Source organism: Pteropus alecto, unplaced genomic scaffold (genome assembly GCF_000325575.1).
Source record: "Pteropus alecto unplaced genomic scaffold, ASM32557v1 scaffold145, whole genome shotgun sequence".
NCBI lineage: Eukaryota > Metazoa > Chordata > Mammalia > Chiroptera > Pteropodidae > Pteropus > Pteropus alecto.
In genome coordinates, this window is record NW_006436285.1 from 278,954 (window position 1) to 298,332 (window position 19,379).

Sequence of the window (19,379 nt, forward strand, 5' to 3'; positions counted from 1 at the left end):
AATGAATGCTTCTTCACAGCATCCCTACAAGATTGCTGTGGTTATCCTCAGTTTCCAGAAAACACTGATGATAGAGTAAGTAACTTGCCTAAAGACACCTAATTAGTAGTATGTGGTTCTGTTGAGATTTGCACCCAAGTTAGTTTGACTCTATTACCCCCCACTGGCCCTTGGAAAGAAAAGAGGATCAAGGAACATGAATGTGGCTAAGGGGCAGTTGTCGCCCCAGCCACCATGTGGATGCAATGCCCATAGGAAGGGAAGAATGGATAAGAGGAGTGCCAGCTGCAAAAGGGTAAGGAGATGCTTTCACTGTCCAGCAGGGGCCAGGGTTTTATGAGGATGCTGAGAATAGAAGCATCAAATCCCAAAACAAAATGAGGTCTTTTGTATGTCCAGTGAGCCTGCCTGCTGTGCTCTCCCTTTGTGATGGCTCTTCTGATTTTCTGCTGTGAGCATCCTGCTTTCTGGCTCACTTCTCACCACATACAGGGTTGCAAAGAACTTGGGGTGGGGTTTATAAAGAACTGGAATGGGAACAGAGCCGACAGTTTAAATTCTGAACCTCCAAATAAAAGCTTCAAGGCTCCCTATCATATTGGAAAGGCAAAGTTGATCTCCAGCAGAGAGGGCCATCCCTGCAGTTCTGGTGGCTTGGGTGGTGTACACAATTCTGAAGCCAAAGAAAAGCCAAACAGCCAGCCTACTCAGCCCCAAACACCTCACACACTCCCACCTGTGTTCTTGTTAGTGGCAGGTATTTTTAGAGTCCTGAGCTCATGGTGTTACAGCATCTGCCAAATGCCTGAGGGCTGGTAAGGATTCAGCCTTACTCAGAGGCAAGAGTTAGGACTACTGTTGGGATGGAGATGAGGACCAGGAGCCAAGTGGTAATGATTTTCTTGTGCTATACTTCCTCTCTTCCCATTGACCTTTATTCCTTTCCTGGCCTGCTCTCCCTTTCTTCCTGCTCAGAGCACCAGAGTGGTGGAAGAAATGAACATCTTTCCTGTCTCTGCTTGTAGAAGCAAATCAGTCTTCGAGGACTTATGTTTTTCTGCATAACCAAAGTCAACTATTCACTCTGAAATTGCCTTGGCAGATACCTAGGATGCCAGACTCCTTGTAGTTTTGGTGGCTCAGGCCAATATTGCTTTTTGATAATGATGATTATGATGACGACACTGATGCTGACAATCATAACGAGGAGTGATCTGATGCAGAAAAAGATGGCTTACAGTTTAGCTGGAGAGATGCCAAGAGCACTGATAAAACAAATAGAGAACAAATAAATATATTCTAAATGGTGTGGCATAGACTCAAAGTGCAATAGAAATTTCTAAGAAAAAAGAATTGAAGAGAAGTTGGAAAAGGTTTTAGGAAGAAGATGGAGGCATGAGCTGAGCCTTGAAGATTGGGTGAGGTTTGGGTAAGTCAATGAGGGGGCAACTGATTCTGTAGGGGAAGGGTGAACTAGCAGGACCAAAGGTACAAAGAAAGGAATGAGCTAGGTATAACTGAGTAATTTTAAATGAGATTGGGTGGAGTCAAATTATGGCAGACAAAATTGTCCATTTGATGCCATATGATGTAGAGGGCTATCATCATTTCCTGATGAGGAAGATGACAAATCCTTGCTGATAAAAGCAAGGATTTAGGAAGGCTAGTTTGAAAGTACTATGCAGGAAGCACTGGAGCAGAGAGACATCTAGAATCCAAAAGACTTCGCTATAGTCCAGGAGTGAAGAGAGGAGGGTCTGGCCTAGAGACATGAAAATTGAAATGAAAGAATGGGTGAATCTGAAAGTTGTGCCAAGGCATGTGGTGGTCATGCCCACAGAGAGGATGAAGGAGAGCCAGGACAATGAAAATCAATGTTCAGAATGATGACTCTGGGGCCCTGTAAGGTCTTCACTCAGCAAAGAGACCCAATTATATTTACTAGATTACACTTACCAGCTGCTAACTCCAAATAAAGGCTATACTTCATTTTAAGAGCCATAGTAGTCAATTAGTAGCCATAATCAAATTTCCTTTGATAACTGAGAATTATATAGGGCCTTTTGACTATCACTCTGAGTATGACTTTTTCTTGTCCAAGACTTTGGATATATAAAGGGAAATAGATTGGGCTGAATGTGTGTCAACTCCAGAGTGTCCTTTGGGAGTTATGTCTTTGTATATGTTACTTATATCAGCATTTTTTCTTTTGTAATTTGGCCTTTATCCCAAAAGCTGAGATGTGGAAGAAAAATCCAATGAGTTAAATCACCTTTTATATAACAAAGAAATGAACTTAAAATAAATTGAAGTAAAAGGTGAGATTTTAACACTAACTTTGTTTTTTAAAATGTTATGCAAAAAAACAACCCCCCAAACAGTGATAGATGCTTACAATAGAAAATTTGGAAAATATGAAAAAATAAATAAATAAAAGAAATATCACCTATAGTCCCACTGCCCATAAATAATCATTAATTTTCTGGTATATATACTTCTAGTCTTTCCTATGCATGTGTCTATGATTTTATATACATATATTAATTGGGACCATAGCATATGAAGAATTTCTTATCCTGCTTTCACTTACTTATATTTTGTGTGCATTTCCTCCACCATTTATCCTTTGAGAACATTATTTTTTATGGCTACATAATAGTCCATCATATAGATATATACATACATTTCAGCTATTCCTCTCCTACTAAGCATTTAGGTTGTTTCCTGTTTTTTTTTTAAGGTATAAATAATACTGTGATTAAGATCTTTGTACAAAATTTTGAACACATCTCTGTTATTTCTTTTGTATAGATTTCTGAAAGTGGGACTATAGGCTCAAAGAGATTTAAAGATTTTTAAGGTTCTGATAATATTGCCAAATTGCCCTCAGAAAAGTTGACCAATTTACATTCCAGTTTCTCAACTAAAAACCTTAAGATTTTTCAACTCAACATTTCAACTAAAAATCTTAAGAAAAATCTTTATAACCCCAGAAGAAACTTCTCTCCATACTTTGATAAGTTTGTTCTGCCAATTTGTCAAAGAACCACTTCCTGTGTCAGGGCTTGTCACCTCAGTTTTATAATGCCGTAGAACCATGTTTTGTCTATCCTTGTTTCCTTTTCTGACTTGATATATGGGTTTTTGCGTCTTACAGGTTCAGGTGTGGGACACAGCAGGTCAGGAACGCTTCCGCAAAAGCATGGTTGAGCATTACTACCGCAATGTGCATGCAGTGGTCTTTGTCTACGACGTCACCAAAATGACATCCTTCACCAACCTCAAAATGTGGATCCAAGAATGCAATGGGCATGCTGTGCCCCCACTAGTCCCGAAAGTGCTTGTGGGCAACAAGTGTGACTTGAGGGAACAGATCCAGGTGCCCTCCAACTTAGCCCTGAAATTTGCCGATGCCCACAACATGCTCTTGTTTGAGACATCTGCCAAGGACCCTAAAGAGAGCCAGAACGTGGAGTCAATTTTCATGTGCCTGGCTTGCCGATTGAAGGCACAGAAATCCCTGCTCTATCGTGATGCTGAGAGGCAGCAGGGGAAGGTGCAGAAACTGGAGTTCCCACAGGAAGCTAACAGTAAAACTTCATGTCCCTGTTGAAACCAAATGATGTAAATACAAGATCGATTATCACTGGAGTTTTTTCTTTCTCTTTTTTCCATGCCTGCATAATGCTGACACCTGCTTGTTTCCATATAAATTGATATTAAAACAAAATTTGTATAGATTACCACATGCCTTCATGTCTTGCTTTCCTCTCAGAAGACATTTCTGATTGTGATGAGTAGAAGAGGCAGCTTGCCCTACTAGAATGATATGCCCATGCTAAGGCACACTCCCTACCAGCCTTCTATGCTACCTGAAGATCTCATTATCTGAGTCACTTCTTCAGGACTAAGTCATTGTCTCACTTGGTGTCATCAGTGGGCAGAAACACCCAGAGGATGTGGGTACAGGCCAGATATCCCACCTCCTGGAGGAACATGCGCCAATGCAGGTGGCGGGATAGAGTTTTGAAAGGAGATATTGACTCATCAGTATTTTCTCGGACCCCTAGATGTCAGAGAAGGCTACTCTCTTCTTAGTTCCCAAAGTTTAAGAATAAAAAGTATAGGTTGCCCAATGAGCCCATCTGCTTCCAAAGTAGTTAGATCCTTCTTCCCATTTTTCTGCCAAGCAGTCTCTGACACCAAAAGTAGTTCCCTACCTCTGCTGCCGTTTCTTAGAAAAGGCAGAACTCAAACTAACAAATATGTATTATGCCCCCAGATCTTTGCTGGGTGCTATGGAGGAAACATAACAAGAGGAGGATCCATCTCCTACATCCAAAGACCCTCTGATCTAGTTGCGGGAACAATGTACATCTTGAAACTACTTGAGAACAAAAATTAGACAATTAGATCACTGAATGCAAGGCTGTGCTATGAAAATTGAGAGCATTATGTACTCAACATCAGGGAGGAGGGTCATTGAAAAATAATTGGACTTATATTGTATTTCGAATAAAGTGTAATGTTTGAATTGGTAAAGAAGAGGAGTGTGCAAAAGTCTGGAGGCAGGAATGACCTTGGGAGTTCAGCGGGAGGACAACTGAGCAGCCCTAGTGGGGAGCCGAGGGCCTGGAAGCCTGAGCATCAGGAAGGATAGTTTGCTGATTTTGAGCCAAATGGGAGCTTTTGGTGTCTTTCCAGCAGGATTCCTGTAGGTATTTTTTATATGTTTGGTCCTAAGCATGTGAAAGCCTCTTGTTCAATTGTTAAAGTAACTAAACGGTTATAAAAGTATATCTACAATAACCTCAGGTAGATTTCTTTGCTTGAGGGTGCTCCTTAAGCCACCTCTGTTTTTGGAAGCCTGTGGGGAGAGGGTCTCAGGTAGATAGCTCCTGAGCACATTCCTCTCATAGGCAAATGCAGGTCTGCCTCTTGCCTCCAGCTAGCAAAGAGTAATAAGTCCCAAATGCACCTCGCACCGAAACAAATAGCCTATCTGGTCCTTCTTGGTTGTCCCTGCAGCCTTCTTCCTCTCACACTGGTTTATCCCCCACCCCTGGTTGGTTCTCATTACTTGGCTTCTGCCTAGATCCTAGTCTTTGCAGCCCGCCTAGTCTCCCAGTGAAGGTTATTTTCTTACTAGTTGTCCCCACCTCATGCCTAGCCCCTCAATCTCACCCAAGGACTGGGAGCCTATTGTTTGTTGGTGAACTGCCTGCTGAAACCCCTGTCGTTATGCTTCTCCACAATGAAATAACCAGGACTTTGTCTCAGACTTCAGATGCTGACTCCTTGCTCAGGACACTACCTGCTGTTGTGGTGTCTTTTGGCTCTTACGACCTGGCTGCAGGGCTAAATCACCTCTCAGTGGCTTCAGGTATACTTGTTGATTCTAATGAATACATTTCAGTCTGGGTCCTGGCCTGCGTTGGTCATTTCTGCTGTAACTGGGTCAAGATGACAACATTCCAAGTTCTCTAACCAGGATTGCCTCTTCTAGACCTGGATTGCCTCTGACACTGTTCAACACTTACTGAGCACCTACTATGTGCCATTGTTCTAAGACCCCAGGTACATAGGTGAGCAAAATAAAATCCCCATTTTCATAAAGGAGACAGATACTAAATCAGAAATGAGATACATAAATGAGATAATTTGAGACAGTGATAAAGACTCTAAGGGCCATTAAACAGGGTAAATGGATGGAAAGTGAGGGAGGTGGGGGGAGGGTGACATATTAGAGTGGTCACAGAAGACATCTTTGAAGAGATAACATTTGAGCTGAGACCTGAGTGAAGAAAAGCAACTAGCTATGAGGCCAGGGAGGAGAGAACCCCAAGCAGAGGAACAACAAATGCCAAAGTCCTGAGGCAGGAGTGAGGTTGGTATGTTCGAGGAATGGAAATGAGACTGGTGTGGTTGAGCGAAAAAGGGAGAGACTGTGGGAGATGAGGTGATGAAGTAGGTAAGGCCAGGTCTGTTGGGTTATGGTTTTATTTAAATGCAGTGGGAAGCCAGTGGAAGGTTTTAGCATCGTCTAGGGTCAGTAACCTTTGGAAAGATTCAGCAGGTTTGCTGACCTGCAAGAGGGAAAAGCCTCCACTTTTCTTAACTACTCTGAGAAAAATAGATACCCCTTCCTGGTGACTCCTGAGTGTAGGCCTTGGGGCTGCCACTTCTATGCTGGCTGGCCCCCACCTTGAAAAACAGACACTGAAAACTTCTCTCAGATTATCACTTTTTGGTTCTGCCAAGGCTTTGATAGTTTTGCTGTGAATAGCAGATACCCACCAATCCTACCTGCCTCTATCTTCTGCGTGTCACCTGCTTGATTCTGTCCCTTCCTGCAGTATGACATTACTCTCCCTCAGGAGCTTGGAGACAGCCAAGAAGTCCTGGGGATCCTCACTGTGGCCCCAGGAATCTTGAGAATCTCTGGGTTCCACCCAGTTTCCTAGCTCCAGAACTTTCTTCTCGCAATAGCGGGATGGCCCAATGACACTCAGGCATCCCTCAGATTGAGCAGGAGGACTTGGGAATGGGCTGAGCCCAGAAGAAGGGGACTCTGGAGGCCAGAGAACCATGACATCCTTGTTTCCTTGAGGGTGGTAAGGAGTAGGATGATTCAAGGGAAGAATGGTGCTTCCAGGCTCCTCATTTAACCTCACTATGTCTCTGGAATGATCCATAATGGTCAGTACCTCTCCTTTACAGCTTCTCTTCACTTTCTAGACCTGTGCCCTTGAGTCTTCACTGGTGCTAAAGAGACAAGATCTGGAGAAATAACTACCAACATTTGAATGCCTATTATGTGCCAGGTCCTGTGTTAAAACATGACACATTCTTTCACTAGTTTATTCAATGCTCTTTCAACCTTATGAGGTAGGGATAAAGGTTACATTTTACAGGCAAGAATACAGATGCACCAAAAGATTTAGTAACTTGTCCAGGGTAGTAAGTGGTGAAGTGAGATCTGTCTTACTTTAAGTCTAACCTCCTTCTATGATATCATACTGTCTGTCCAGCTAGTTCCAAGGTCTAGGACCTTTAAGGGATTGCAGGTTGACTCCAGCCAATCCCCCTGACCCATGGGGGTTTTGTGAGCAGGTCATTCATTTATTATTCAGGCCAGACTGGGACATTCCACATTGAATGAGATGCCCATGACCAGATCTGTGTAAGAAGCCCAAGTGGCTGACAGAAGTGTCAGCTCTGGGTCAAAGGATTTCCTAAGATGTCATTGCCAATAGGACAATAGCTGGAAACCACAAAGCCAGCTGGATTCTTCTACTCAGCCTTTGAAGCTGTAGGATCTGTCACAGATCCCCCTCCAAGAACTATCTCTCCCCAATATCTGTGCATTTGCTTAGGGCCCCAGATTCAGCCTGAAGACTTGCTCTGGCCAAGGACTACCTCAGCAGGATCCTCCAGTCAGCGAAGCCAAGACCAGATGTTTCTATAGCACTGCTACCTAGAGGAGTGCCCATGAGGGATACCCAGCCCAGAACAGCTGGAACCTCGCCCCCCACCCCAAGTGAAGCTGACTGCAGCCCCCTCTGAGTATGTGCGGGGTGAGGGTGACGGATGTGGAGATGTGCTGAGAGCTCCCTGGATAGCAAGGCTTGACTTCTGCGACTTTGAGTGGCAGATGGAGAGAGAGGCCAGTAATTATTCTCCTGTAACATCTGAGAGAGTCGCTGCCTTACCTTACAGAGACCTTGCTCTACCTAGCATCCCTCATCCCCTCACTGGGAGGGGCTTTGCTTCCTCTGGAAGGGCTGGCCTAGACTCCACTGGTTTCAAACTTTGTTCTGACTTCAACTCCATGACTGTCAACTGACAGAATAAAATTGGTTGGCAACTTGTTAAAGTACAGGATATTAGCCCTGGACACTGATCTACTAGAGCTGTGGGCAGGACCCAGGAATTTGTATTTTTTCCATTTTAATACTTTTATTTTTAAATTACAGTTGACATACATTACTTTCAAGTATACAACAAGTGACCAGATACTCACATAATTCATCTGACTCCATACGTAGTTATTACAGTACTACTGACTATATTCCTCCTGCTATACTCCACATGCCCATGACTCTTCTAACTACCAATTTGTACTGCTTAATCCCAACCCCTACTTCACCCATCCTCAACCCCGACCACCCAGCAACCATCAAAATGCTCTCATGTCTATGAGACTGTTTCTATTTGTTCGTTTATCCTGTTCTCTAGATTCCACATATAAGTGAAATCATGACATTTGTCTTTCTCTATTTTACTTCACTCAGTACAATACCCTCTAGGCTGGGGATCCCCAACCCCTGGGCAGTGGACTGGTACCAGTCCGTGTCCTGTTAGGAACCGGGCCACATAGCACGAGGTGAACAAGCGAAGCTTCATCTGTATTTGCAGCTGCTCCCCAGCTCAACCTCAGATCATCAGGCATTAGATTCTCATAGGAGCACCAGTCTCCAGTGTCAAAAATTTTGGAGACCGCTGCTCTAGGTACATCCATGTTGTTGCAGATAGCAAGAGTTCATTCTTTTTTATGGATAAATAATATTTCACTGTATCTATATACCACTTTTTTTTTTTTATCAATTTATCCACTGATGTACACTCAAGTTGCTGCCATATTTTCGCTATTGTAAATAATGCTGCAATGGACGTATAGATGCTCATGTTGCTTAAAACTAGTGTTTTGGGTTTCTTTGTAAATACCCAGAAGTGGGATTACTGGATCCTTGTCTCTTATTATATAGCCTTTGTCTTAAAGCTTATTTTGTCTGGTATAAGTATTTCTACCCCAGATTCTTTTGTTTCCATCTCTTTAGTTTCAGTCTTGTGTGTCTTTCAATCTGACATGAGTCTCTTGTAGGTAGCATATGTAAGGGTCTTGTTTTCTTATACATTCAGTCACCCTATGTCTATTGATTGGCATATTTAATCCATTTACATTTAAAGTAATCGTTGATACATATGCAGTTACTGTCATTTTGTTATTCATATTTTTTATCTTTTTTCCTTCTTCTTAAAGAAGTTCCTTTAACATTTCTTGTAATACTGATTTGGTGGTGATCAACTCCTTAGCTTCTTGTCTGGGAAGCTCTTTATCTGTCATTCAATTTTAAATGATAGTTTTACTGAGTAGAGTAATCTTGGATGTGGGTCCTTGCTTTTCAACACTTTGAATATTTCCTGTCAGACCCATTTGGCCTACAAAGTGTCTGTTGAGAAATCAGCTGACAGTTTTATGGGTGCTTCCTTGGAGGTAACTGCTTTTCTCTTGCAGCTTTTAAGATTCTTTGTTCTTAACCTTTGGCATTTTAATTATGATGTGTTGTGGTGTAGGCCTCTTTGGGTTCATCTTGTTTGGGACTCTCAGTACTTCCTGGGCTTGTGTGTCTATTTCCTTCACCAGGTTAGGAAAGTTTTCAGTCATATCTTGAAATAGGTTTTCAATTCCTTGCTCTCTCTTTTCTTCTGATACTCCTATGACGTGAATGTTATTACACTTGATGTTGTCCCAGAGGCCCCTTAAACTATCATTTTTTTGGGGGGGGGATTCTTTTTTTCTTGTCGCTGTTCTGACTGTTTTATGCTACCTTATCCTCCAAATCACTGATTTGATCCTCTGCTCCATCCAATTTACTGTTGATTCCCTCTAATGTATTCTTTACTTCAGTTACTGTATTCTTCATTTCTGGCTAGTTCTTTTTTATTTTTCCTATTTCTTTGATGAAGTTTTCACTGAGATCATCGAGCATCCTCATAAGCAGTGTTTTGAATTCTGCATCTGGTTGATTGCTTGTCTCCATTTTGTTTAATTATTTTTCTGGAGCTTTGTTCTGTTTTGTTTTGTTTTTAAATCTGGGACATGTTTCTTTGTCTCCCAATTTTGGATGCTTCCATGTATTTGTTTCTATGTATGTATTAGGTAGAGCTGCTATGTGTCTCAGTCTTTGTAGAGTGGCCTTATGTAGTAGGTGTCCTGTGGAGTCAGTGGCACAGTCTCCTTAGCCACTTGAGCCGGGTGCTCCAGGTATGTCCCTTGTGTGGGTTGCATGAGTTTTCTTGTTGTAGCCTTGGTTATTGTTTGCATGTCAGGGGGAGGCATTGACCCTCAAGTTGATTGGTTATGAGAACTGCCTGTGACTACAGTGGAGGAGCTGTTGTGCAGGAGCTGACCCTACAGAGCAGGATTTGCTTTAGCAAGGCTCTGGTGTCTGCCAAGTGTGCCCTTTGGGTGTGTTATCCTTGGAGGTGGCTAGGTGGTGCTCCAGCTGGGTCTAAAACTGGCCAGTAGGCACCCCGCTATGGGCCAAGTTCAGCTGCAGCCTATGTGCTACTCAGGGCCACCTGGCATGAACCACAAAGTCATCCATAAGTGGCCACTACCTGCGCTGGGCTTGGAGGTGCCTGAAGAGGCTAAGCTGTGACCTGAGGCTGGCTGCTGTGAGTACTGGGCTTGGGGATGCTCATCATGCCAAGGCCAGATGCTGCTTGTTTGGGTTTGTGAACCTTTGAGATTTTATGAAAGTCTGAAGCATGAGCCAAGACAGGCTATTTGTATGGAAAAGCTACTGAAAGTGCTTGGTTGGGCCTGCAATTTGGGTGGGGTGGGGTCTCAGGGAAATCACCAGGACAGGGCAAAAAGTGTTTGCCAGGTTGATAGCTGCCTTCGTTTGTATGCTGGGGAAGGGAGGGCTCAACAAAGAAACAATGGATTCTGCCATCACTTCTGTCTGGGAGAAAGCTGTCCCTCTAGCCCTCACTCAGAAGCTAGACAATTTAGTTCTTCCCTGTATCTTCCTGGCGCCTTTCAAGCTGCTGCTCTAGTGCTGGAACTCAAAGCTTCTCAGAATGAGTGAGTCTGTCAAAAATATGCCTGTGCAAGGCCCTTTAAGAGGAACCCCATGTGACTTTAGCTGACCTCTGTCTCACTTAGCCACAATCTCTGCTGTTTTTCACAGTCAGAGTTGTGGGAATCTCTTTCCAGCACTGGTACCCTGGCCTGGGGAGCCTAGTGTGGGGCTGGGATCCTTCGCTTCTCTGAGAGTCCTCTGCAGCTGAGATATCCTGATTTTTATCCACCACATGCAGGTGTGGAACCAGCCCATTCTACATCTCAGCCCCTCCTACCAGTCTCGAGGTGGCTTCTTCTGTATGTCCTTAGTTGTAGGATTTCTGTTCAGCTAGATTTCAGGTGATTCTCAATGATGGCTGTTCTGTTGTTTAGTTGTAGTTTTGATGTGGTTGTGAGAGGAGGCAAGCATGACATTTTCCTACTCTGCCATCTTGACTGGAACTCAGAAATTTGTAATTTTAAAATGTCCACAGTTGATTCTGATGTGCCTCCAGGTTAGTGATTCTGTGTCTCTCTTGTCTCTCTCTCTCTATCTCTCTGTGTATCTTTGTATCCTTAGGCTTCCTGATGAACTCTAAAATCAGAAAGTACCTTTCCTGAAACAGAAATTCAAATCTAGCAGTCTGGGTAAATATCCTATGCTGTTCATCTGAAACGAGTAGGCAAGAACCTCTTAAACATGAGAGACAAGTGAAGAAGTATTCTGGAGTATAAACACCTCTACACTGTGAGGACCACTCTCTTTGCATTACACAAGACTGATAATTCAATAGAGATTGCATGTCTGCTGTGTGCTCTGTGCTGTGAAGTTTGGACAGTGTTTACCAGTAGTTTTTCTGACTGGTACCATTTCCTGGGATGGAAGCTCATACAGAAGGAGCTAATCTTGTCCCAGTCTGGGCACTTAACACACCTAGAATTAGAAGGGTTAGCAATTTTTAAAGAAGCACTTTTATTAAGTATAATTGATATACAAAAACTGAATATATTTAATTCATACAATTCGATGAGTTTGCGCATATGCATACACCAATGAAATCATCACAATTGAGGTAATAGAACACATCCATCACTTCCAAATGTTTCTTTGTACCACCCCCTTTTTATGGTAAGGACACTTAAAATTTTTGATAAGAGAGTAGATCTCATGTTAAGGGTTACTCTTATAAATAACTTATCTCTGGCCAATCACTGATGCTTAACTATCCCAAGGGAAATCTGCGAACCCTGGTAAGAATGTCTAGGATGGCAGCAGGGAGTGAGGGGAGACATTGAGAAGTGCCTCATCTGCCCAAAAAGATAGATTTCAAAGCTTGTAGGTAAATAATAGCCATGAGGTCTTAAGAGAGACCACTAGGGGCACAGGAAGATTCCCCTAAGCCATTATACAGTTAAAATAGACTGAGAAATGTACCTCATGATCTGAGCTGACGCTGGTTGGTACTTAATTCCTTACCCAGTGATAAAATATGTATTGTGAACCATTGTATTTACTCTCAAAGTATTGGAGGAAGTGTCAGGTGAAAGCAGGATAAGAAACCTGGCCTGAAGGAAAGTAAAAGTAAAAATAAATGAATGGGACTGTATCAAGCTAAAAAGCTTCTGCACAGCAAAAGAAACCATCAACAAAATTGAGACAACCATATAAATGGGAGAAGATATTTGCAAACAATGTCTCTAATACCCCCAATACATAAAGAACTTATACAACTCAACAATAAAAAAAAAACAATCCAATTAAAAAATGGGCAGAAGACCTGAACACTTATCCCAAGAAGACATACAAACGACAAACAGACATATGAAAAGATGCTCAACTTCACCAGCTGTTAGGGAAATGCGAATCAAAACCACAATGAGATACCACCTCATACCTGTTATAGTGACTATTATCAACAAGACAAGTAATAACAAGTGTTAGAGAGGTTGTGTGTGGTGGAGAAAGAACACTCACACACTGCTGGTGAAAATGTAAATTGCTACTGCCACTATGGAAAACAGTATGTAGATTCCTCAAAACATTAAGAATAGAATGACCGTATGACCCAGCAATCCCTCTTCTGGGTACTTACCCCCAAAATTTGAAAATATTTATCCATAAAGATATATGCACCCTGATAGTCATTGCTGCATTATTCATGGTGGCCAAGATATGGAAACAACAGAAGTGTCCTTCAATAGATGATTGGATAGAGATGTGGTACATATATACAATGGAATATTGCTCAGCCAGAAAGAAAGATGAAATACTGTCATTTGCAACATGGATGAATTGAGATTATCATGCTCACTGAAAATGTCAGACAGAAAAAGCTGAGAATCATGATTTCACTTATGTGTGGAATATAAAACTAAAAGCAACAAAACAAGACAAATAAAAACTCATAGACACAGACAACAGTTTAATGGGGAGGTAGATAAGGGTAAAGGGGGTCAAATATATGGTGACAGAAGATCTGACTTTGGGTGAACACACAATGCAACATACAGAAAATATATTATTGAATTGTACACTTGAAACCTATATAATTTTATTAACCAATGTCACCCCAATAAATTTAATATAAAAAGAAACCTGGTCTGCTTGATCCTTAACCACCAATTCTATTTGGAAACCTCAATGATTCAGATAGAGGGGATGGAGGTATCCCAGGTATTGTGGTTCTACTTATCCTTCCAGGGACATCATTAGATGGGAAAGATATCTGACCTAGCCTAGTTTTCAACCTCTGTAACTCCAACTGAAATCATGATGATTCATGACAGCTAACATGTGTTTACTATGCACAAATTCCTGTTATGGGCATAACATGGATGATCATGCTTAATCTTCACAATAACCCGAGGAATGGAATGATCACAGCACCTTGTCCAGAGTCACACCGCTGTCCAGTGTTAGAGCGGTGTATAAACTAGGTCTAACTGCAGAGCTATGACCACATTGTTAGCTTCTTACTCTCTTTTTCTCTCAAGCCTGAGAGGAAGATGTGCTCCTCAGCTTGAGACTAAGGGCTCCACCCTGCTGTGTGCAGAAGTAGCAGATTTGCTGGCCGCTGATGCCATGTCCACTATTAGCTCAAGGGATGGAGAGTCTAGGAATGGGCCAGCTCCAACAACTAGAACTTTTAAAAAAGAGATATTTTAGAAAAGCTTCTTGCACTATTTGAGAGATGGGAAGAAACGACCTCTAAGATCCTTTCTAGTTCACCATTCCCATGAACAACAAAAATAGTGTGATCATGTACTAGTTTTTTCTACAGCCATTTGAATTTTAAGCCAGCTATAAAGATAATGAAGTTTTAGGCCTCTGAGTAAAGATTGTTTACTTATTTATGCATCAGAAGCATAAATTGTGCAGATCTTCCATTAAAGAAAATCTCAGATTTGACTAAAACCAGGGCAGGGAGGCTGATGTTTCTCTAAGGAACAAGTCAGTACTTCCTAATACCATTTTCAGAATGACAAGTGACTTCAGTTTGCTCATCTGTAAAATGGGATTAAAAATCACCTTTATTTTTTGAAGATTTAAATAAGGTATGTGAAATCTAGTTTATGGATAAACGTTTGTGTATTATACTTTATTCAATTCCCCTGATATAAAGGGCACTAAGAAATGAAAACAAAAGACCGTTCAGGCTTTTCCTGGTCATTGTTTTAAAAATAAAGTTATGTTGAATGTATTCTTTTACTTTAGATATTTACTGATTTACTCAAGGATTCTTATGCTCTGGATTTGCTAGATAGAAATATTCCATTCTATTATTGACATCTTACCAAGAAAAAGAAACTTGTACAACTTAAATTGCTCCTTTTATTCTAATATCATAATTAACCTGTTCAGGTAGATATACTGGAGAAGATGGAAGAAGGGGAAGAGATAGGGCTAACAGATCAATTCTAAGACTTAATGACAATATCCCTAAACTCTGAGTAAAGCAAGTACTTTCAATCATTTCAAAGTCCTACAAAAGGAAAAGCTACTTTACTGCTGGTATTTACAATTATACTTTTTCATAAAATTAACAGTATTGGATAGGTAGCTGAGATTTCTGGAAACGAATTACTGGTAATAATTACTACAAAGTTTCCTGTAAGGAAAGGATTTTCTAACCACAAAAGGAATGTTTCCCTCCAAAGCAGGTTGGATTCTGTATTAGTTTTCAACAAGGCGGTGGCATTTCATAGTCTTTCAGACAGGAAAAGCCAGAATTTCCGACACTAGAGAATTATAACACACGTAATTGAAGCAGTGTGGTAAGATGTAGTCCACACAGCATCTTGGGGGAATGTATTGCAAGGCCTGGGAACTATAAACCAAAGTTATGGATAACCATAATGCTAATGGATTGTCACTAAGACTGTCAATGAGAAGATTCCACTGCTGTGTAGTTTCCAGGGTCTCCTCTCAGCAGCAATAGTAACAGCAGTGACAGTATTAACAGTGGAAGTAGCAACAGGAATGGTGCTAACATTAGTGGTAGTGTGAAATCAGAAGCATTTGAGTGCCTACCTTTTGTCACATAGCAAACTTATGAGGAAATTAGCATTACATACCTTTTGCTGATAAGGAAGTTGAGGCTTGACAAGTTTAGGTTATTTACTTGAGGCTACCCAGCTGGTTAAATACAAATCCAGGATTTAAACCTAAGGCTGTCTTATTTCAAGGATGAACTCTATCCACACAACTCTACATCCCAGTTACATGGGTAAATGGATATTTTTCAGTGTGGAGGATTAAAAACAGTAGAAGAGATGCATAGTAGCCTCTCTGAGTTTGTTGACGACAGCAAACTTTTCCAGTGGTCTAAATTGCTATCATCTCCTATTTGGATTATTACAATAGCCTCTTAGCTGATCTCCCTGTTTTTGCCTTTGGCCCCCTGCATCTTATTTTCAAGATAGCAGCTAGTGATTCTTTTAAGACTGTATTTAAGGATTTTTATTTTTTTATTGAGGTATAAAATACTATTCTATTCAAAATCCACTAATGGCTTACTATTCCAGGATGAAAGCCAAATCCTTACAATTGCATTTAAGGCCCTATACTACATGGTCCATATCACCTTTCAGGCCCCATCTTCAACTACTCTCCCCTGCCCCCTCCTAACTCTATTGTAACTCCACCAATCTTGTTGCTGTTTCTTGAGTCAGGCATGATCCTACTTCAGGGCCCTCTTTTCTCTTCCTCTCACCACATTAGCTATAGATTTTTATTAAGTCAGGTTAAGGAGGTTTCCTTCAAATTCTTAGTTCACTAAGTGTTAAAGTGAACAATTCAGTGACAATTTGTACATTCACAATGTGCCTAACTACCACCTCTATCTAGTTCCTAAACATTTTCATCACCCTGAAAAGAAAACCCTTAAAAACCATTAAGCAGTCACTCTCCATTCCCCCCTCCTCCCAGTCCCTGGCAACCACCGATCTGCTTTCTGTCTCTATGGATTTGTCTATTCAGGCTATTACATATAAATGAAATCATATAATATGTGACCTTTTATGATTTTTTTTCACTTAACATTGTTTTTGAGGTCCATCTACATTGTAGCATGTATCACTACTTCATTACTTTTTATGACTAAATAATATTCCATTGTATGAATATACTACCATTTATCCCTTCATTTGTTGATGACATTTTTTGGCTACTGTGAATAGTGCTGCTATGCATATATATGTACAAGTATGAGAGTCCCTGCTTTCAATTCTTTTGGATATATACCTAGAAGTGGAATTACTGGGTCATATCATAATTCTAAGTTTTTGAGGAACTGCCAAATTGTTTCCCACAGTGGTTGAATCATTTTACATTTCCAACAGCGATATATGAGGATTTCAATTTCCCCTTCAGGGCTTCTGCATTTGCTAATCTTTCTCTGAAAGGCTCTTCTGCTAGACACCCAAGTGGCCCACTTCCTCATCTCCTTCAGGTATTTATTCAATTGTCATCTTCTCATGGAGGTCTACCCTGACCATCAAATTTAAAATGGCAGCCTCCAACCCTCAAGCTCTACTCACTATCCTCCCTTAACTTTTCTCGATAGCATTGATCATCATCTACCATACTATACAATTGTCTTATTTTCTATTTTCCACTACTGAATGTAAGTTCCACGAGGGCAGAGATTTCAGTCTGTTTTTCCAGCACCTAGAATAGTGTCAGGCACATAGTAAGCGCTCAATTCATATTTGTTGAACAAATAAATGAGGCCTAAAGAAGTGTTTTGGCAAAGTGTGACCCCAAAAGAGCAAGAAACTACGTCTCTGCAGTTTAGAGGTTATTTTTTAAATAATGGTGATGAATTGAAACTGAGCCAATCAGACTTCTTATTCAGCTGTAACTATGCATGAGATGGCTATTTCTAAACCAGGTAAAAGCATTACTGTATTTAGAATACAGTAATGGGATCTCTGAAGGTAAAAGGATCAGACTGTCAGGCCAAAACTCATTAGCACCAATTAAAACTCAACTAACTGCCTATAATAAGCAAGCTTAGTACTGACTGACTGATATGTTTTATTTAAACAAAGCAAAAATAAAATGATGCTACAGGACACAGAACTTTAAGAGTATTATACTTTAAGAAAATGAACCTAATATATACTGTAAGAAATAGAATGCTATGGAAGAATACAGGGCCTAAGATATTGCTATAGCAAGAATGTAATTTATCATATTAATGAACTATGACATATGCAGAGAAAATACCTGTATATAAAAAAAAGAACCTGTTAAAGCTGAAAAGAAATTATTTCTGGGCAAAAGTTTAAAATTTGGTGTAAGTTAATGCTACTGAATTATTCATTTGCAAATGGTTAAAATGGCAAATTTTATGTTATATATTTTTACCACAATATTTGAAAAGTAAAATAGGCAGAAAGATGGTGGATGAAAAGAACATCATAGAGTCAGATATGGAAATAAACAATAGAATATCACTAAGCCCACTACTAAGAAATAAGCCACTTTAGAAGATTTTGAAAATCATTCACAGCATAAATCAGTTAGTCTGGAAAATTAAAACTAATGGATTCAACTCTTCTGACTATGAATTGCGAGGAGTAGACTATATAACAAGTGGTCACAATCTGGCTTTCAATATTTCTGTTATAAGCTGAATATTTGTATCACCCCTCAATTCATATGTTGAAACCTAATCCCCACTGTAATGGTATTTGAACATGGGGCTTTAGGGAGCCCTCACAAATAGAATTAGTGCTCTTATAAAATAGACCTCAGAGAACTCTCTTGCCCCTCTACCATGTGAGGACACAGCAAGAAGATGATAATCTATGAACCAGAAAGCAGGTTCTCACCAGACATTGAATCTACCGTTCACCTGATCATGGACTTTCTAGCCTCCAGAACTGTGAGAAATAAATTTCTATTATTTATAAGCCACCCAGTCTATGGTATTCTATTATAGCAGCCCAAATGGACTAAGGCAGTTTCAAATACAATTCAAGAAATGCTGATGTTAAGAGGAAAAAAAAAACCACTCATGATTGAATCAAATAACTTCAGAGCTTGCTCACCTTCCTGGTTATTAAGATCACAAAGGGACTCTTGCCACCCTTTAAAGTTCAAGAAATTAGTAAAGTATGAATAGTGAGCATTTAACTGTGCTGGAAGAAAAAGTGCAAGATGTACTCAGTAGATAAAGTTCTCAGTCTGCAGGCCAAGTAATCTGGCTTCCATGTAAGAGGCAAAGCAATGCTCCTAGTTGTATGATAAAATCTACAGATTTTATATGAAGTTATTTGTTAGAAAATAATTCCTGAGGCACTTTAACAATACAAATTTTATTAAAAAAAATAATAACATCAAAACTGTTCAGCAAATCTATATTCAATGTAACCAAAATAAACGAACACCAAATTAAAAGATATATACATACATATACATATACATACATACATACATACATATATACACACACACACACACACACACACACATATATATACATACATATGTAAGAAACAAGTGCATTTTTTGGTCCCAATATTTTTGAATATATTATCTTTATCCAAAGGAATTATGTTAACGGCTAAGAAGATATTATGTATTAGATGAACGGAAATGTAACTTTAAAACATGTTTTAAGGTCTGTAGGAAGTATTTCTTTTTTTCTTTTTTTGGCCAATTCTTTGTCTTTGAACTCACAATCGAACAGAGGATGTAATAACATCTTATGGTCTGAACAATTACCAAATTAAGAAGCCAACAAGAAATCTGTAGAGAATTCTAAGGAATTTCTTGGAGTTCTTATCAAAACAAAATAAACACAAAAGTCTTAAAGAAGAGATAAAAGTGGACATAACAAAAAATACATCAATAAATTTATTGAAGAACATAAAACCAAGATAAAATTAAATTAAACTTAAAAAGTTTTTAAATATTAGTATTGCTGAAAACTCCTAGGGTTAATACTGGATAAAACTTTAAATGACAGTACAAATAACTGTAATTTTGGAACTGTAAATTTTGAAATTTGTTTTCTAA

At 40.0% G+C, this 19,379-nt stretch overlaps 1 protein-coding gene across 1 annotated transcript in view; it reads left to right on the forward strand.

Moving 5' to 3' along the window:
- RAB33A (RAB33A, member RAS oncogene family) overlaps positions 1 to 3,743 on the forward strand; it is a 9,360-nt gene extending 5,617 nt beyond the window's left edge. Inside the window, exon 2 of the mRNA XM_006912499.3 lies at positions 3,158 to 3,743. Within this exon, the coding sequence (XP_006912561.1) occupies positions 3,158 to 3,613 (456 nt within the window). The 3' untranslated portion in view covers positions 3,614 to 3,743. The remainder of the gene's footprint in view (positions 1 to 3,157) is intronic.
- Positions 3,744 to 19,379: the final 15,636 nt, after the last annotated feature.